Source organism: Colius striatus, chromosome 5 (assembly GCF_028858725.1).
Source record: "Colius striatus isolate bColStr4 chromosome 5, bColStr4.1.hap1, whole genome shotgun sequence".
Classification (NCBI taxonomy): domain Eukaryota; kingdom Metazoa; phylum Chordata; class Aves; order Coliiformes; family Coliidae; genus Colius; species Colius striatus.
In genome coordinates, this window is record NC_084763.1 from 14,361,611 (window position 1) to 14,382,939 (window position 21,329).

Consider the following 21,329-nt stretch of genomic DNA (forward strand, 5'->3'; position numbering starts at 1 on the left):
TGGGTTTTTTTCTTATGTAGAATGAAAGGCTGCATTGGGAAAATAGATCTAAATCTCTGTCTCTAGTAATTGTGGCATTGGGGTAGCAGTAGTCATTCTATGTGGTCTTACCTCAGGACTTTAGGTGTTTAAAGTGATGTAAGATCCATCAATTATTTTTTTAATTGAGTGCCTTACACTTTCAAAAAGTGATAACTGGAAGAGAATTAAATCCTAGTTCTTCAAGAAGGGCTAGCTGTAGGGTTATTTAATGTGCATCATGGAAGGTTTTTAAGTTGCTTGCTGCTGAACTATGCATATAGTATGAATTTGGAGTGTGTTTTTCATTGACTTGTCTCTTGTAATGGAAGTCCACAGATTTTTGGTGTGAGGTTTTTTTCATTTGTTTGTGTCACAGAAAGGTTTACTTAAATGCACTTCCCTGGTCTTTGCCCTCTAGCTGCTGCTTTGATCCTCTCGGTCTCTGAATTGCTTGATTCGCTGCTGGCAGGCTGGTTAATACAGCAAGGTGCCGCAGGCTGCTCCCGTGTACCACTGGGAAAGCTCAGAGTCCTGCTTGCTTGGGCTGGTCCCCACTTCTTTACATAAAAGCTGTAATTGGGTATGTAAAAGCATTTGAGTTACTATGAGATTAACTGCTGAAAAGTCAAAACATATTTAAACTAATTTGTTCCAACTGCCCATCCCTGATAAAATTTACTTAGGGTCTATGCTGTGTGTGTGTACATGCATGTGTGTGTGTTGCGAGCATGATATGGTTAATGTAAACAAAAGGTTTCTCTTCCAAGTGTGGATGTTTAACATGGGTAACTAATAACATTTTTCAACAATTTGACTCGTAGACTGATGCAGCAGTTGCAAACAGTGACAAATACATAATGCTTGGTAGTCATTTAAAATGTGATAAAATATTTCTTAACATTTTCTTCAAACAGTGGCATCTTAAGGTTGAAAAAGCAAAGGTTACATTGATGAGTTGGTTGCTGTGAGAGGAACGATGTGGCATGTCATTTGAAAGATTGATTGGTTTGTGATTAATGGATGTTCTGTGAGATTTTGCAGAATATGGTATGGGTGCTCTGTACTCTTAATAGAGGTAAAAGACTGTAAGTATAGATGAATTTGTTATGATTGATATGTTTAAAGCATGTAAGTCAATATCTTGATTTTCTTCAGTTTTTACAGACAATAGTTAAGAAAACCTGCTTGGGGATAATTTCTGTATGGGTTCAGTTCTATCTTTTTCTGAACCAGTTATGCATCTTCTTTACTACTCCTTTCATTAGGCATTTTGCAATACTTTCTTCACTATGACACATCCCCAAATGTTATTAACAGATTAAAAGGTTCAGTCTTAGAAATAGGGACTTTTGCAAAACTTGTCATTATAATACATAAATGTGTATCATTCGAACTTCAGAAACTGCTCTCCCATTTAATAAAAATTAGTACATAATGTTCAACACATTCTGTCAATGCTGAAAGACTTAATGACCTAATTTCAGTGTACACCCTTATTTGTAATCCTTGGTCTTCTCCCCATTTTGCATAATTCTCTTTAATTATTCTGTTTGACTTCCTATGAACCTACATCCTAGTTTCTGCAATAGTCTTTACACTAAGGTAAATGTTTTCCAAATTGGAAGAATAGAGGGCTGTGGTAGTTTGAGCCTGGCTGGATGCCAGGTGCCCACCACACCGCTTTACCCCCCACCTCCCGAGAAGCAAGCCAGGGAAGGGGAGAAAATAAGATGGGAATCTCGTGGGTTGAGATAAAAGCAGTTTAATAAATAAGCAGCAAAGCCGCGCGCGCGGGAAGCAAAGCAGAAGCAGATAAGCTGTTACTCTCTACTTCCCATCAGCAGCGATGTCCGGCCACCTCCCGAGAAGCAGGGCTTCAGTACGCGTAGCGGTTGCTTTGGGAAGGCCAGAAATGAATCTCGCCTCCCCTTCCTGCTCCTTTCCCCCAGTTTATATTCCTGAGCTGACGTCATATGGTATGGAATATCTCCTTGGTCAGCCTGGGTCAGCTGTCCTGGCCACAGTCCCTCCCAAGATCATGCCCACTCACAGCTATTGGTGAAGGTGGGGGAAGGAATGCTGGAGGGACAGCCCCGATGTTGTGCAAGCGGTAGTCATAATATTGATATCAACAGTAAGCACAGCACTGCAGGAGCTGCTGTGGAAAATCACTACCGTCCCAGACCCACTACAAGGGGTCAATGTAGAGTGAACTTCTCTTAGTTGAATTTTCCATTTAAAAACAAAAGGCTGCTTTATGATAAGCAGAGATATCAGCACTTTTAAAACTTTATCCCTTAAACAAAATACCCTTGTGCTGACGATGTTATTTTCAGCTTGGTCTTTTCTACTAAGCTCAATTTTTATTCATAAGTCTTTACTCTGGAAAAAACCCAACTCAATCACGAGTAAATAACAAAGAAAAATTCTATTCTCACCGCTTTCAAATGAATGAAAGTACATTAGTGAATAGGTTAGATGTTTCCCTGCTGAATTAAGAAAATGGTGCCTTCTGTGGAAGACTGCTATTTTGAGACCTAAAGAAAGAAAATATGGAGTATAGTAATGCAGGAAAGTCTGCTGTTGTGCTTTGGTAATAAAAATTATTGTATGTGTGCTTAAAAAATGAGATGAAAAGCAGAAGCAATCAAGTATGCTTTAAAACATTTGTCCTTTACTTTCTTGAAAAACTGTGCTTTTAATAGGTACAATTTTTCTGTTATACAGAATAATAAATGTAATTATTACTACTTTTTATATATAATTTAATGTTGCTGTTGAAACATGAAACAGTATTATGTTTATAATTAATATTTAAACTCCTGAGAACATCCCACATAATAATTTAACCCTTTATTTGCATATATTCTTCCCAGTTGTAATCTTTGATGTTTTGTACTCTGACTTTTTTGTCATTGATTGGTTTTCCCCTTTTTTCTTTGTCACTGCTACCTCTATTTCTGCAGGAACAAGTAGGTTACTGGTAAGTATTTCAACTAAATCAGATTTTACAAAGTTTTGCCTTAGTGAGGACTTCTTTTTTTTTTACCCTCACTTACTTTGGTGAAAACTTTGTAGACAACAGACCAATTGTCTGTAAATGCTGTGCTTTCTCAGGTCTCCATTATCACCTTGTTTGTGTAGTAGACTAATAGTTTTCAGATTCTCCAAGAGACTTTGTCTTCTGCATGCTTTCAAGCAGCATCGTTATCTGTGCTGTCTTCTAAGATGCTGACTTCTCCTGAGGCTTGCTCCTTTGTTCCTGTCTGCTGCGGTTCAAGTGCAGTGTTTACTTTGTCTCTCCCATTTCTTTTTTTCATAAAACCTCGTATGCATTTTGGCCAGTTTGCTCAGAAGACTTCTCTGCATTCGACAGGATGCTCTGTTTCACGTGTTCAGTTTAGTCATCCTTGTGAACCATTATTCAGCCGTTTTCACATCATGCCTCTTCCCTTTTAGCTATCATTGAATATACTGTCAGCATGGCAGAGCCACCCTCTCCTCTCTTATTGTCATGCCTCATGTAATTTTAAAAGATTTGTTGCATTGTACAGTACAAGTTTTCAAGATATTTGCATCTGTTCATTTTCATTCTTTCTTCTGATCTTAGAGCAGCTCTTGCTATACTTCCTTTTAAATGATGTGATTTCTAATGGTCACTTTTTCTTTAACCCTATCAGATTTTTGAAAGTAGTGGCTTTATTGACTGTGAAGAACGGGAGGACAGTGTAGACAAACTGGTTCCCTGTACTTAAAATTTTGTAGTTGTCTTGCCAAATTACTCAGTTACTCCAGAAGAGCCTAACACTGTTATCTTGTCTGTCTTCCCCAGCTTTCGTTGTGAAATGAAATGTCCAGGTTTCTGCCTGGAGCAATATTTTCCTCAGTAAGAGAAAATTAAGGAAGTAGAAAAATAAGAAACAAAAATCTAAATGTGTGAGCTCAGGAGAGACTAGGAAAGAGAGAGAATTCTTCCTCTGTGAACTGCGAGGAGTTCAAGAAACAGCGGGAATAAGCAATATCTCTAAAGTAAGCATTTTAAGGCATTTCATTTGCATAAAGTTTTCAGACCTCCAAGCTGACTTGCAGTGAGTTATTTGTTGTCATCTGGTAATGCAAGAACTAAGCTTGTTTGACAGGTTAGTCTTGCCTGCCTTGTGTAAATAAAACACATTTGTGCCCCAATCTGTTGACCATGCTATCTGGCGACTTTCTTTCTGAATAAAGGAGTCGATTTGGCTCCAGAATGTGTCCAGTCTGGCTTTACTGCTCATTCAGACAACTTTGTTGTCCTCCCATGCAGCTCCACAAGATTCCTTCAAGGGGCAAGAGCCTCACTTGTGTGCTTTCAGAAGCCTCTGAAATAGTGATAGAGCTAGTTTCTTCGTGTACTACTGGTATTACTCTGCCTGTGTGGCTAGAAGGGGACCTTGCTCTTATCTGTGCTTGTCAGAGATCTGATGATGAATAGACATGAGAGAGAGAAGTTTATTTCCTTTGTTGCCCTTGATTCATATTTTGGAAGGGAGTCATTACACCTATATGAAAGAGAAAGTGCGTTATCTTGGGTTCTTTCCTCTGCCCCCGTCCCTTGGGAAAGATACTATAGAAATGAATGTTATTCTTCTGGGGAAGGTCTTGTTGATAGTGGAGGTTTTGGTCACTAGTTGAAAATACATTTCTTAAATTGATATACTTCTAAACTAAAATCTACAGTCAATTGGACTTATGGTATGAGTGGAATGTTTTTTTTACATAAAAACTGAGAGTTGCTCCTACCTTTAAATCTACCAAATGCAACTCCCAACATAATTTTATATTCACACTTGTCTATCTTCAGCTCCTTCTGTTCCATTGAGAAACTTGTGGTACAGATCTGTGCTGGAGTGTGAATGACATCTGAAATGGAGCTAACAAAGCAGTAAGTTAGACAGTGACTTAATACAAGTCACTTCCAAAACTGTTCATATCTGTATGTTTGTCAATTGGAAAGTGGAAAGATTCTAGGAGTTTGGATTAAGACTTGAGCAGTCTCTCATCTACTTTGACTACAGATCTCTAAGGATGTGGCAGTAACACCCACCCACAAACATGGGTGGAGCTGAGAAGGTCTTTCTTCCTCCCTTTGTTGGGTGTTTGCATTGATCTAAAATGTCACTCTTAAAAAGCCATTCCTCTAATAACAGCTGTTTTTATTTTTGTATTAAGAAGTGAAATCAATCTTTCCACAGGTCTTTCCCTCCTGTAATTTCATCTTATGGTTTGCAAGATATTTTATCGTGGGGCTTTTTTTTGTCTCTTTTAGTGGTTGTGTTTATTGTTCAGTTTATAGAAATTTGTAGCTATTCATTCTGTGCTGCACTATTTCTCAGTGATTGCTTTCCCAGTTACCATCATCTCACTTTCCCAGTTACCAAGATGAAGGAAGCCAAAGAAATTATGTAATAAGATTCTTCTTTCATAAGCTTTTATTTAGGAGATGAAGTACATCTCCTAAGGAGATGTAGGAGATTCAAACATTTTCTTTAATTATTCCATAGTTTCCTTAATTAAAATACATTTCAGGTTTGGTTTTATTCCCCATTGTGTATATCCCTCCCTTTCCCACTGAGTGCTGTGGGAGCTTTAAATCAGAAAAGGCAAGAGCAAATCTCTTGTTTCCCTCAAGGAATTCACAAGTGTGTTTACTTCAGTTTTATGGCACAAAAGTGGGGAAGAAAACCGCTCTAGATTATGAGCGCAAAATCAGAAAATGCTGAGCAGAAATCGTTTGTGCTCATCCTGGTTCAGTTTTCTAGAAAAGACAATGTTTGGAATATTTGTATTGTGATTCCTTATTTCTGTCTGATTTCCTATTCTCTCCCAAATTGAGAAGAGTGTTTCTTTATTTCTTTTTATCTCCAGAAGTCTCTCCAGATGGTGCTATGTTATCCCAGCTTAGGCCATAAGGAAGAATGGAAAGTAGAGAACTACATGTATCTTTTCACCAAGATATTTTCTACCTTAATAAAAACTTATGTAGATAAAAAGGCAGACTTTCACTGTAATTTATCTCCCTCTCTCTGTATTGGGAGCCACAGCATCTAGAAATTTCCATTTAGAGGTTTCTTTGGGAATTTGTAATGTTCTTTTTTTTCCTTTACCTTCTAACTTTAAGACATTTTTTTAAATGTCAGTTCACTGTTCTTGAATTTAGTGTGAAATAATCTTTGTATTCCCATTGATATTAAGGGTACAGTTGCCAAGTAATATGTTAGCTATGTTAAAGCAATATGCTTTCATGTACAAAGCTTCATGATTTTGAGCATAAGAAATTGCTTATTCTGTCTTTCCATTATCTGAGGAGATGAGAAGAGAGGAGAATTCTGTGGCCACATAACTAGAAGACTAATAATCTTTACTGGAGTTCTGTTTTTTTTCCTTCTTTAAATTTTACAAATCAGTTTACAGATGAGAGAGTCCAGAAGTTTGACTTCACCAGGAGTGTCATTACTTTACTGAGAATCTGAGGCATTATATTTTGCATTTAATAAAATGTTTATGCTTTATATTCTCATTAGCAAAATTAGATAAAATGGTCTAGGTGAAAAAGGAAAAAAGTCACATAGCTGCACTTGGAAAGCAATTTAAATTAACTATCACAGTGGTCTATTTTGTGTTTATTTCAATCATCTGTTTTGGAGGGTGGTCATTTTAAAAACAGGAAGTACAATGCCAAACCCGCAAGACCTGAAAGCACTAGGGAATGAAAAAAATTGAGTTCGTAATTGTTTTTAACATACTAGAGAAGTGTTCATAATTGATTAAAAAAAAAGAATTATTAAATGTGAGAAGCAAAACATACCACTAAAAAATGAGACCTGGCTAGTAACAGTTCTGCTGAAGATTTAGGGATTGTTACAGGTTATGACAAGATTGAAACAATAATCTGTTGGTTTCTTTAAAATGTACATACACGTAAAGGAGATATCTCTATGTGTTCATAGAGCTGTACAGAGATATTCAACACCTAGTGTAACAGAATGATCTGACAGGTAACAATTTCTGCTCAGAATTTTTGAAGTCTTAGCATGAGAGCTCTGCCTAATTCTTGGCAATGCAGTATGTTAATGCTGGAGAGAGTCCAAAGAACAGCAACAGGAATAAAAGATTTGGGCATCAGGGACTGTGAGGGAAGGTTAGAGTAACGCAAGGGGTGTTTTTCAGGCTAGGGGAATAAGACAGAGGACACGCATCTTCTGGTGTGAGCATGATCTTTAATGCTGAGGATAGTTGCCAGCTGTTTTCCGTGTCTACTGAACACATAGGAAGTAAACAACCATCTTTCTGAGTGAAGTCTGCCAGATTAGAGATAAAGGAAGATTTTTCTAACTCTCTAGGAATAGCTGATCAACATTATAGGTTGTCTAGGATGCCTGTAAAATCTTTTGCTAGTTGATTTTTTTTTTTTAGGGGCAGATTAAATGCCCTTAAGTATGTTTAACCCAGTTTCCCAGTATGGAATAGACTTGCTGACCTCTTGAGGTCCTTTCGAACACAGTTCTCTCTTTATGTGCAGTCTTTTCTGTTTATTGGAAGGAGTGGATTATTTGTGGTGTTTTGATTTAGTATCATTATACATGCATTATTTCTGTGACAGCCATCTTGCATACCACTCTCATGCCATCATATTTACGGGATGTTATGCCTCCAGATTGTCTGTACTTATTTTTCTAAGTACTGAAGAACAAGTGCAAGTATATAGGTAACATTTGTCAGGCTTCTTATTGTCAAATAGAAAAGTGTGTATATGCAAGGATTTCTCTTCTCTTACAACTTTAAATGTAAACAAAGATGGATTCATCCTTGGAAACAGAAGGATCCAAAAACTTAAGTTACTAATATGTTGCATACTTACTTAAAAGAAGAGCTGGTCTCATTATACTTTTAGTTCGGTTTTGGCAATGTTCCAGTTGAGCTGTGTTCTGCAGCAAGGTGACTGATCATACTGATACAGACTTTTGCATTGGTGCAGGTTTTATTCGTGATTCCTTCTTGCTGCAGCTGTTTAATATTGACCAAAAGGATCATCCATTCTTCTCTGCAAGCCTAATAATGCTTGAACGTGTTTCCTTTACATGCAATTCTGTGACACTCTGTACTGTATTGTCTGGAAGCTCTTAACTCTTTCTCTTTTTTTCCCCACTACAAAGCAGATAGTCCAGAATGAGTGCCAACACGAAAAATCATAGAGGTCCTGGAGTTTTTTATTTGTTGGATGTTGTTTGTTTGCTTCTGTGTGCACTGAACTGCAAGTTAAACAGTCTGGTGTTTGCAAAGCAAGGCAAACACACTAAGATATCAATAACAGGTTGAAATTGGTGTGGATAGAGTGAGTGGTCACCCACTGGCCTGTCCCTGTGGGTAGTTCCCAAGCCTGCCAGAGATGAAAGTTATGAGTTTGGTAAATGGGTGTGAGAAAAGATGGGATTTCTTGACTAACTGGAAATTCATTTGCAAAAGACATCAGAGCCTGAGGAAAGTGATACATTCAAGAGAGGATCCACCTCTGAATACTTAAGTCCTGCTACTTATGCGGGTTTAGTTACTTCACACTTTCTGTGCCACCTCAGGATTGTCTCGTAGCAGTACTGCAACTTTCTGTTCTCTTTTCTTGTAATTGGACTTTTTTTCTGGGATTATGGTTTTGGTTTAAGTAACATGTTACTTTCAGTATTGTAGTCAGGGTTATGAAACTAGATGATGTGAGCTCGTAAGAATTTGTTTCCCTGCTTCTTAAACATGCAGTTGTAGAAGTCAGCTCACTCAGTTTTGATGTTCAGTTCTTTCCTGCTGTACAGAAAGAGAATGAGGTGAGAGGTGGTTCTTCTCCTTAGGTTGTGTCAGAGGCAGTGGCCTCTGCTATGGGAGAAGGACAGTTTTGCAGTGATAGGCTGACAAACAGTGACAACTCTAATATAAAGGTTCCTTGTCTTGGATAAGGGATGCTGTTAAAGCAGTGCCTTGATAAGAGCTGGATTTTTACTTGGAACTATACCTTATCTCTTGCACTATTTTAAAGACAATGAGGAAGTAGTTAATTGAGTTTTGTAGGTTTCAAAGGATGCTTCATGTGATGCCACCTCATCTGATGACTACTTCCACTTTATCCAATTGTCTCTGAATGCATTGTTTATCTGCAGAACTCAGTTAAACAAGTCATGTAGAGAACAAGTTATTTTTGACCTCTTGCTGATTGTTAATGTGAAACTTTCTTCAAGTTATCGGAATTGCTCCTTGAGACTGATGGTAAAAACAAACATAAGCTGCAGTGGTACAATAGAGTCTTTGTTCTTATGGAGTACTTAACTGCAAACTGAGTCATGAAACTATGGCCTTCTGATTTGAGAAAAGGGGGGGAAATATCGGCTCTTTTAAAGGACCTTTTAACTGGCTTGCGGGCAGTATTGATCACTTTTATTTTTTTGAACACAGTTAAAAATAAATATTGTGTCTACAGACAAAATAATTTGTTCTGTAGGGTTACCAAAGGAGTTGGAAATGTAATTTCCTTCACACAAAACATCTCTTGGGGAAGATGGCTAAATCCAGGAGCCAATGATTGCAGCAGAACAGTGAAGGCATGAGAAGCTGGATTTCACTTGTATTTAAAAAAATGTTCAGTAAGTGTTGCAAACTCAAGGCTCTTTTTCTGCTGTTAAGCTAGTCTCTGGCATGCAGCTGGTGCTGGTCAGTGGAAAAACATCTTTTCCACAGATACCTTTATCACTGGCAGCTAAGTTCACCAATAAGGCTTAGTTAAGCATGATGTCCTCTATGTCTTGTCTTCTTCAGTGTACTGTTCTGCATGCTAAGTAGTATACTACAGAGGTCAGATGTCCCAGACTTGCTATGTCAGGAGGATATTTGTAGTTGTTCAACTATTACCTTCAGATCTCCCTTGACACTGGACAAACCAAAAGATACTGTACTGTTAAAAGATTTCCTGTATCGCTAGATTGCAGACAGTTTACTGCATTTAGGGCAAGTACATGGGAGTGTAAGTACATTCATCTTGAAAACTCTAGGTGGATAAAGAGAAAGACTTTTCATAGCTATCTATCTTTAAGCACAGTTTTAAGTAAAAGCATTATTGTCATCATTATTTAAGTATTCCCTCCAAGCCTTCCTGGGACTTGTACCTTCTTAATAACAGTTAACTTTAGCTATGGTTCTGAAGACTTATTGATAGTTCTCCCTGCCTCCTGTCACTCCCGGTTAAATGTGCTGATGACCCTAGGGAGTAAGCTAGAAGGATTCTGCCCAGAAAGCAGAAGGAACCTGTTAATGACTGTCCTAGTGCTTAACTAGCCATGAACAAAAACATCAGCTTACTGTAATGCAGATGCTCCCTTCTGGCACAGGCACACTCAGTCTGCAGTGTTTAAGGAAGTTCACATCCAAATATGTTGTCAGTTATCCCTTATAGAAGCATATAAATGAGAATTTATGGATCTTAGTAGGCTAGACTTTGGAGTAATCAGCTGCATTAGGATGATAAAGGTCAATTTACTACTAGTCAGCTTTTGGGAAAAAACCTGTATCAAAGCAGTTATGGGTGGGTGTTTGGAGGGCTGAGATATGAATTTCGGTTGTAGTCATGTTGAGCACAGCCTTCGAGAAGCAGGCTGCACAGTGGCCAAAGGATCACTAACAAAGCTTTCTACAAGTAAATTAATCCTTTCAACTTGTGTTTTTCCAAAAGATGTGTTTGGCTGTTGTATGCTTGTGGTTTTAACTGTTGTTTGTGAAGATGGGGCTTAGGGGAGGAGAATTAAAAATAAGCAGAAAAGAGCAATAGTTAAACTGAAGTGTAAGAGCGACACAAGAAGAAACAGGTATGAACTGCTTATGACTAAAACGGGAAGAATCAGAACTCTGCTTTATCTCAGGAAGTGGTTTCCATTACATGTTCAGCTGCTGCTCACAGTTCCTCATGGGTGTTACCAGTTTTCTGCTTTGACTTGGTTCCTGTTAGCTGCACTAAAGAAATAAAAATCGTCTTGATAAATGAAGTGCATTACTTCTATCAAGTGCTAATGCTTCAGGTTAGTTATTTGATTTACATCTGGATAATAATTAACAGTAAAGATGAAAATTCTCAGCATCAGTAACTTGAAAGTGCAGCATCGAGTTGCTTGTCATCCTTGACTGACTCCGTTCATTGTAGACTCCCAAGGTTAGAAGTACGTAAGTACGCGGCAACAAACTAAACCATGTGGTTTAGCAGGGCCAGATGTGGATGTTGGTGGAAGGTACAGTGGCCTTTTATACATGTCTGTATCATTACTTTTCAACAGAATCAAAGAAAAAGTTGCTCCTTTGAGTATAGATATTTTTGCCTCATGTTGGCCTGTAGGTATACTCCTTAGCAGCTGTTACGCGTTGACATCACTGTTGCTGGCCTTTTGTCTCTCGCTTGTGTTAATTATTCAGCAGGTCAAAATCAAACAGACTTTTCTGTGGACCATAAATCTTGTTTAACAAATCTTGTCCTTTAACTGGAGGTCTGCTGTCTTTGGTAATGACATAAGTTAAAGTATTAAGTAGTTTTGTCATGGACTGTTATGCAGTTGCATCACAATCCAGACTGTCTTAATTATTCTTTACCCCTTAGTGCCTTAGGCTGTGACTTCAGAGGCTAAACAAGGTCATGCATGGCTAGGATGAGAGAAGTCAAACAAATTCAGAGCCACAGAAATACTAGTGATTTGGTAGGTGAGGCGACACCTTTGAGTTAATGTTTTCCCTGTGCCCCAGACTGGTAAAAGATGGTGTAACTTGTGTGGTGAAATGTAAAACTGAGCTCCTTTGTTAATTTTTACCAGGAATAGCATTGAAACTTTAAGATGTTAATTCAGGGTTCCTGCCCAAGTTCAGATTTTAATGGCTATGTTCTTTAAATGCTTCTAATTCTGTTTTAGTAGAGTCATATTATATTCTTCTGTCTTAGAAACTGTTCTTAGAGTTGTTGGGAAAGTTTGTGTTCAGAATTGTTGACATGTTTGCAACTGGCAACAGAACAGTTTGCAGAAACAATGGTACATTTTGAGATCTTTCGAAATCACGGGAGTTAGCCATGTAAGAAATGTCAGGTCAGAACTGAAAAGATGCCAGACACTCTTTTCTTTTTCTTTTTTTCATTTCTTTTAATGTGTACAGAATAGGGTTTTTGGCTTGAATATGCATATTTACAACATGTTTGAGTGTACTTACACTTACATCTTTTTGTTTTCCATAGGATTCAAGTGCCCTGTATGTTCAAAATTTGTATCTTCTGACGAAATGGACTTACATCTTGTGATGTGTTTGACAAAACCAAGGATAACCTACAATGGTAAGAAAGAAGTAAGCTGATAATTATTTCTTAATTTTAAACACAAGAGTGGTAATAATTCTTTATTTCCTAAAATGCCCTGGTAACTACCTCAGTAGACTCGGAAATTATATATGTGTTTTTGCTTACAGCTTATTATTTCAAGTCAGTTCCTAAGAACTTGATCTTCTTTATCCTTGCTTACTGATATAATTTACATTGTTGACTTGCTCTGCAAATGTAAAATTATCCTTATTTGAGTGTGTTTACTCCATTTTTGTACCACAAGATCAGGTTATGGTCAGTGAGTGTTCAGTGTCCACGTGAGATATGTGTAGCTTAAACATCATCTTGTCTAATGACATCAAGTCATCAGGTAGGTCGATCAAGTCTCCTTTTAGGGACATTATTAAAGACCAGTAAGGTCCTTAAAGGTCCCTTCCAACCCTACCATTCTATGATTCTATGATGAACAAGTCTTGAAAGTTGGTTGGATACACCTTATTCTTTGTCTTGATAAAAATAACTCTGGCCCTTAACTGCAAAATAAACCTCCTTGAAATCATGTACTTAAAGAGTTGTGAAATCCATTTCAAAGAACAGCACTCAGGAAAAGGAATTTTTTTGTTGTTCTCCTGGTGTTACCATGCATGTATGTGGGCAGGTTAACTTATCTAACAGAAGGGACTTTGTTTCTCCTTGCTTTGCCTTTTTAAATTTAGGACTGAGTGTTTCCCAAGCTAAGTTGGGATTTGTGTACTGAGGGATGTTGAACATTAGGGAGAAGCAAGCTTGTCACCCCAGTCAGGGAAGGACTAACACACTTGAGATCAGTTAGAGTGGAGCAGGAGAAGGCAAACTGTCAGAGAGCAAGCTCTGACAGTTATCTGTCTGATGGGATGTGCACAAACTACAAGTTGACTAAGTGAAATCCTTTGCCTCTGGTACTTCCTATATGTACACATGAGCACACTTAGCTGACTAACATTTTTTCCAAAGATGCAACAATTATATAACATCTCAGTAATGTTTGTGATGTTCATTTATATCTCAACCATATTCAGACTCTTTTCTTTCCCTTGCCCTTTTTCAACTGGCTACTTTTCCAGCTGGCATACTGCTGGTAGGAGCTCTGTTGGGCCACCTTGTTATCTTCACACACTCTGTTAATTCAACAAACTTCCATATAAATGAGCAGACGGAAAACCTTAAGCCACTCTCTGGCTAATCTGCAATGGGACAAAAGCAGCTGTGGACGATGCAGTACGAGTTATTACCAGCAATATGTCATTTCTGAATTTAGGAATGTGTCTGCTGTATGGAGAACCTCAGAAACTCATTCTAGGAAATGGTTATATAAGCTCAGAAGGAGAAAACTGCTAAATTACGTAGGCTGATTTGAGAGAGACACTTACTTGGAAGCGGTCTTATAAATGCTAAGAGGAACATGCATTGATTCTCGTAACTCCAGTTGGTTAGCTCCCAAATTCATGGACTAAATCTTAAATTGTAACCTATAGATGGTTATTTAAATTACTGCAGCACAAAGAAATTGAGGATACGGCTTCAGAGTTGTGCAGCACTCAGTTGTGACTTTATAGTATGATTATCATCCTTTTAATGAGGCTAATGAAAGAGAATTAACTAGCAGATGGGTCCCATAATGCTGCCATGGGTCCAGGCCCAGGACTGCATATGAATGCTATTCTATATGTATTCACTCTTTTTTTGTGTGCATTTTACTGTTTGCCGTGGTGAGATCGGTGATGGATCTGCCTTTTTGTCATAAGCCATAAGAAGGGCATCTCAAGTTTTCCTTGAGAGAAGGAAAGATACCAACTTTTGACACATTCTTCTAAAATGAAAGGCATCTCTTTGTGCTTTACTTTCTCATTGTTATCCTGGCCTTATGTCGTACTCAGAGACAAGTAGGCATCACTTGTTTCTTTTGGTCACTGATGGTTCCTGGTCCTAATACCACTAGCAGGAATTTTATTATTTTACTTTTTCTTCCTCACCTTTTTTTCTCTCTGAATTTTGTGTTGAAAGTAGTTGAAGTGAGCCTTAGACTCAGCAGGTGCTGAGATGTTTAAAAATTGAGCAGTTATATTGAACTGTGCTTATGTCTAGTTCTATTTTGGATACGTTTCCTCATGATACTGTAAATGTGTTGATTGTTCTTTCTAAGAAATGGCAGGGAGCAAATTGTACGTATTTTGTCATTCTGAGAAGACAAACTACCTGTTAAAATGTGAGTCTGAAGCGTGCAGTCTTCTCCAGAAAAAAATCTTATAAGACTGTTGAGTTCTGATTTGAAGTTTAAAGAAATTAATGAGTCCTCCTACCCAGTCTCTAATTGCTTTCTGAACTACCTTTGTGCATTGCATTTGGCAGTAAGAAGGGTCAGTGAACTGCAAACTCTGGCAGCTGTCTGATTTACACGTGCTTTCTGAAAGAGAGTGGTCACAAATTTGTCCCAGTTCTATGCTGGAAGTTGTGCTGATTTTCATATAGATAAATCAGTACATTTTATTAGCCTTATTCTTTCAAAATCACATGACTTGCCTGCAACAGAGATCTTATTGCTGACTCAGTCTGGCATGTAAAAAGAGCTCTTTCTTTTTTCTGTGGAACTTTGTTCCACATCTCTTAAACTACTTGTCCTACTCACATGTGAACCAATATCTTGACATTTTGATACAAAAACTGATTAAACTAATGGAATTGTGCAAAAACATTGTGGTGTTTGCTGTTACCACCTTATTAAAGCTCTTGCTTTTCTTAGCAATTAAAAACTCTGTTCATACTGTTACTTGCTGAGTTGTTGAGAGGCCAGAGTAGGTCTCATGCACTGGTTAGACACAGAAAATGGGTTACTTGATGAATCTTTCTGGAAACCACTGCTAAAATGTGATATAGCCGTATTTATTCCTTTGAGTGTCTCCAAAGTGTTAAATGACACCCCTTGCACCATCTCATTCATGTTTGCCATCGTGAGTTAAGCAGGGAGCCCACTTAGGGACTCTGTGAAAGGTGTTGCTTAAAAGGTAGCCCTTAGTTTTGTTCAGGAAGGAGCATTTGCTTGAATGTACTCAGTACTTTGAAGTAACGTGCTTTTAACTGCTTGTTGCTGATTAGAGCTACCTGGTGAAGTTTGGGTTTTGAATATAATTATTGTTCATTTTATGTTGATACAATATTGATGTTTTTTACCTCTGGAAGGTGTTTTATAAAAACTGAGAGGACACAGGAGAGACTTGTTTGTGTCTTTTGGCGCACTAGTTTCAGATGCTTTGCAACAAATCCAACCAACTCCTCTTGAAGAAACCTTACAGTTCATTCTGAAGTAATTCTGGTTTTCATTTTAAAATTCCTTTGTTTGTTTTCAGAACACTCTGTAAGACTTTATTCTTGTTCTTAAAGGGCCTCTCTGAGAACAGGGACTAGCAGTCTGGCACCTGGCCAGATGGGGAAGCCAGTGACCCCGGGAGAGCTGGGGAGAGCCAGTCAGCTCACTAGACTGGTTGGCTGGCTTGGCGAGCCGGCCTGTCCTCTTTCAAAAGTTTTGATTGAATTAGCACATTCCTGTGGAATATTTTGGGTTTCATCAAGTCAGCACTTTGTGTTGGAACGCTGTTCTACTGGAAACTTTCTAAGCAGGTCTCCTCAAAGCCGCTTGCTCAGGGGTGGTGCTGCTTTGACATCAGTGCTGCTTTCACTCGGACCACTCTGCATTTAATTTGGATAAGGCAGCAGATCTGATCACTGGCCAATATATTTACTGAGGTTCATTTTATGGGGAAAAGCTTTTGCTAGTGTAATTTCAGAGAGAGAGACTGTTGAGACATCCAGTGTGTGAACTACTGGACGTTTTTTCCTTACTTGAAGTAATAGCTTTGCAATTGTTATTCTTTTTAAATTACACTAAGTGAATCTTTTAGCCCTATCATATGGAAAGAGTAGAGGATCAAACATCAGAGATAGCAGGGATTAAATCTGTGATTTTATATGTAAAATTTATCCATCTCTGTTTTGAATAGAGGATTAGTATGTATAAAGACTGTTACCATATAGAAAATTAAGATAGGTGTACTGGAAGGAAAACAGGAGTGAAACTCGATGCACTCTTCCCATCCAGCAATGTAGTTTGTCTTCTGGGGTGTTCAAGTCTAACTCTGTACATAGCTCACCAAATATTCCCATGCCACATAACCAAATCCAAAGTGGCCTGGGACACATCAGTGAAACCAACCTAGATGAGTAAGGATGCAAAGTAGGGTTTTGTCGAAAGGATTTTAATGTATGGTGTTTGTTCTAAATCAGTTTCAGGTATTGGGGTAAGTTTTGTCTTGCAAGGAAAAGACAAATACTGGTACTGCCATATGCTAAGATCTGCATGTGGGTTAGTGTCAGAATTTTGAGCTGGAATCTGTATAGAGGAATTGTTGACATCTAAATGACAGGCGTAACATATGCATTTTGAGCAAAAGTAGAGACTTGAAGATTGGCATGAGTCACCTAAAAGACTAAGAAAATTATTTTGGAAACATTCTTTGTGAATGGGCCTGGCCTGTTTTTTTCTAACACAGGTTGCAAGCTTTTTTGATTGGTGTCTGTTTCAATGTCTTTGGGGCAAGCTACCAGTGCTAGAACTTACTTTATTGCTCTGTAGGAATGAAGGAAAATAGTTCACCTTACCCTAACATTCAGGCAACCAAAATACATGATTAGAGTAGTTCTGTCCCATTATGATCATCTGATTCTCTTGGTTGCTTCTGTGCAGAGAAAAAGAAAAGGGAGAGTATTTTACTCAGCAGGGCTGCTGCTGTCAACTGTTTTGACTGAAAACTTCAGCCTGGAATGAAAAGAATTGCTAACTTCAAGTTCACTTCTCTGCCAGGGTTCCTGAGATCATACCCTAAAAGACCTTGCAAAAGGGCATCTTGCCAGTCTGCCTGGAAAAGCTTAAGCCTTCCTCCTTGTCCTCATCCTTTAATAGGACTAGACTTTCAGCAAAGCAGTACAAAATAATACTAAGGCAAATCAGATCTTTCATTCCATTTTATCTGAGGTACAAAATTCTCTGTAGTTTTTAGCTTCTCGCTCTGGCCAAGCTGGTTCTATGCTCTGTCTTCAGAGGAGCTGGGGAGGGAGAAGATCATACTTTATAAGGTAGTTTAACAAGACATGTAAACAGACACTTATCGTGTGCTTGCAGTTAAAATAGTGGCATTTACTTTTGTTTTGATCGTGTATACTCGTGAACATCCTCCAGAATATGTGAGAGATTCATTCAGTTTCCTTCGTGCTTTAAAACTGTTTTCCTTGATAGTTCTTGAAAATAATTGGAACTGTTGAACATTGTTGAACTTTGATATTTTGCTTTAACATGGTGACAGTACAACATTGCTCTCAGACATTTGCAGAGCAGCTATTCTGTGAATTAGTACCGCATCAGCTTAGACTTTCCATAGCTTTTCTTGCAAATCACTGTTGCAATTTTAAGGAGGGAAATCGTGTTTTCAAGAACTTGATTAACTTACATGGATTAGTTTGCACTTCTTCCCTTTTGGAATAGTTGGTAAAGTTTGAAGGAGGAGGAGACTTCCATTAGTGTTCACCAGTGTAGGCCATGGATTGCTACTTGTCCAAACCAGACTGCCAAGAGGAACAGTGACAAACTTCCTCCCTTTCATTTAGTAAAGTTTATTTCCTTCCAGACATCCCAAATCTCTCCCTCAGCAGTTTTTGGTACCACACAGAACATCACTGCAAAAGCAGCCTGTTACAGTTCAGATTTGCTGGGAGGGAAGTTGTTAAGGAGTAATGTTGAGAAATGTCCCTAAATAAAACCACGCTCAAGTTCAGCTTGTGCTTCCCTCCTAAAGGAGTACAGCCTGCTTCGGTGACCCTGTTTTAGCCTCAGTCAGTGGATGAATTGGGTCAGTCTGTGATAACGTGGAGTTGCAGCACTTTTAGTGGCTGCAGTCTCTTATCTTTCCTCCACACCCACAAACTGTCAACCCTTTGCTACAGAGTCAAAAAAGTAAGCAGTGTATTTCTAATGGTGTGGCTATGAAGAAAGCTCCTGAAAAGGGAACGTAGTGTAACTGAGAGGGAAGTGCTTTGCATGTCTGGAACAGCAGTTCCCAGAAGTGGAGACTGCCCCGTTTGTCTTAGTAAGATGTAATGTTGGAGGTTTAGTGGTGGTGGTTCAGGTATTAATATTGCTTATTGTTTTACTTTTCATGTAAGACAAGGGGAGGCATAGAATTGTAAAGAATTTGTGACAGCTCACTTTAATGGTTCACGTTGAGGATGCTCCATAGATTGTGCTGAATATTCCTGCTGTAATGAAGTCAGCATGCTTGGATCTTGCTGAGGAGGACACAGTGCAGAGAACACATCTAATCATGTCCTAAACTTTTGCTGTGATTCGTTGTGAATGCAACTTACTCTTTGGAGAGAAGGATATGTGGTTGGTGATTCTCTGCATGCTTTCCCTTGAACCAGGCCTAAATCTGCTGGACCGAACTTCCTGTGACAGAGCCATAGCAAATCACTCCAGACCAAAATAACTGCAATGTCACCTCATACTTAATTCATTTCTTGAGAGTGGGACACGGATTTATTTATTTATTTTCCCTCAGTACACTAGAATTGCTCTTTATATAAATGCATATGTGTGCCACAGGAATATTTTATATGCAACACTGTATTTATACAGTAAAGCTTTTGACAAGTACAGAACAAGCATGCTTGTCTCTGAAAGAAACAGAGAAAATAGGATCATTCATGTGCTGAATAGCTCAAGTTGTTTCTTTTCCTTATAAGCTGCTCTTAACCTCAGATACTGCAGTTGTCTTGCTTTGGGACTGACAGTGCTTCTAAAGTCAAATGACAGTTCCTGTCCTAGAAAATTACAGATACACCTGTGAACCAGCACCGCAAAGAACATCTACGGGTGACATGAGGAGTGATTCAGATCTGGTTAGGACCCGATATCTTGTGCTCTATGTCATTGTGTTTCTCTTATATAATGGCAGCGCAGTGCTGCATGCAGCAGAAAGCCAAGGCACGAGTTTATTCACTCGGTAGCAAGCGCTCGCCGTGCTGTGACTCTGCACCATGTGACGCGGGCAGACAGGAGCTACCTTCCATGTCTTACACTTAATCAGTCTTTAGCTTTGAGAGGTCATTCGGAGGATGTCATAAATCGTGTCTGCAACTGCTGCAGTCTTGTGACTGCTGGGAGTTTAGCTTCAGGGCAAATAATGTTCCTAGTTTCATATGATAATTCTGCAGTCTTTAAAGCTGATACCTCTAAAGCCTTGAGATTTTACTTGTTTCTTAGCAGGAAACTGACTTATTTTCTTGTAGTTGCTCAGTAGAAACAAAACCCTTGAAAATACACATCTTTTCCTAATCTTAGAGAACAGGTTTGATTGGCTGGATTTTGAAATAAAATTACTTGAATTCTTTAGGTTTTCAAAAAACTAAGATTCAGTGAGATTGAGTGATCTGTGTAAGAATTTCATGGTATTTCCTTCCCTAAATTCCTTGCTGTTTTTCAGGAACTAGAGCAGATTATTTGCAGATCAGGATTTTGATTTTTTTTTTTAAGAAATATAAAAGACTAAGAGACATTCCTTCTTGCTCTGAAACTACCTCAAGGGCAGATCAATTGAAAGAACTGCATAAAGTACTGCTCATCATTTATTTTTTTCTTCAGATTAAAATCTTGCTTTAAAACATGCTACCCTTTGATTATTTTTTTCTTGTGCTTCCGAGTTGCATGCCCAACCCTTCCATGACAAAAGCAGCCAGCCCAGCTTTTGCTAGGGGGTTTCAGTGGTAGAACAGGCCTTAACTCTTCAGAAACAAACTAGGTGAAAACAATGTGATAAGGTACTTTTACTAGTAAACTGCACATTATTATCATTGCTTACGCAGAAGAAAAGATTACCACTTCTTAATATTTTTAACAAAATACAGTGATTCTAGAACTGGCTGTTAATTTGCCTTTTGACAGGAATTACTCAGGTTGCTCATATACTGACATGGGTACAAAATATCCAGCTTGCCTATTGTATCCTCCCAGGACAAACATTTATGCTCCTGAAGTTTGTGTAACTTTGCCTCAGGTAGCTACAGATTTGTTCAGCTGCAGAAATAACAGACAGCTGAAAGACAAAAAAAATCACTATTCCTAGATTTAGAGCTGAAATATATTAACGCTTATGAAACCTTGTTAAAGTTTCCTCATAAAACCCCCAGATAACTTCCATTTAAACTAATAGCTATCTGTATTTGTTTGGAATGAAATGATGGGAAGAGGAATTGTTTAGTTGTCACTTCTTTTTTTTTCTCCTCGTGTTTCAAGGAAGTCTATTTCAATCTGTGGCTTAATTAGCTGAAATGCTATGTTGTCATAACAGTGCCCAGTACTTCTGCTAGCCTGCAGATTTAATAAATGAGGAGAAGAAAACTTCAATATGGTTGTAAAAATATGTTACCAGATTATGTGCATAAAACTTTGAACAAATACTGGAAAATTGTCTTTGGGGAGTTTTGGTTTTAAAAGACATCTCCTGTGTTAAACTTTTTTTGTATTATTGTTTGTGAAAGATCATGCTCGCTGAATACTGTTGAAATTATGTGAGTGTTTTCACCCATTTGACCCAGCTGCTAGGATCTAAAAATTTATGCTGTTTGCTTTAAAGTATAAAAGAAGGTTTATTGATGGATTTTTCAGTTTGGGGATATTTTTTTTCCGTCTTGGTATTAAAGACCCATATGCTTGATATCTTACTTGTGCAGTAAAAACTGGTAGGTATGTGTTAGCACCAGAAATGCTATATCTTTGTGTTTGCTGGAATAAATTATAACACAAGATTATGGGTTAGTGTAGAGCAGAAAAATTGACATAACTATAAAAACTCCAACTCAGTAT

The 21,329-nt window shown here is 38.2% G+C and overlaps 1 protein-coding gene across 1 annotated transcript in view; it reads left to right on the forward strand.

Moving 5' to 3' along the window:
• The window catches only part of ZNRF2 (zinc and ring finger 2), a 58,316-nt gene that overhangs the window by 19,134 nt on the left and 17,853 nt on the right, over positions 1–21,329 (forward strand). The window contains exon 2 of the mRNA XM_061996694.1: positions 12,302–12,397. Within this exon, the coding sequence (XP_061852678.1) occupies positions 12,302–12,397 (96 nt within the window). The remainder of the gene's footprint in view (positions 1–12,301; positions 12,398–21,329) is intronic.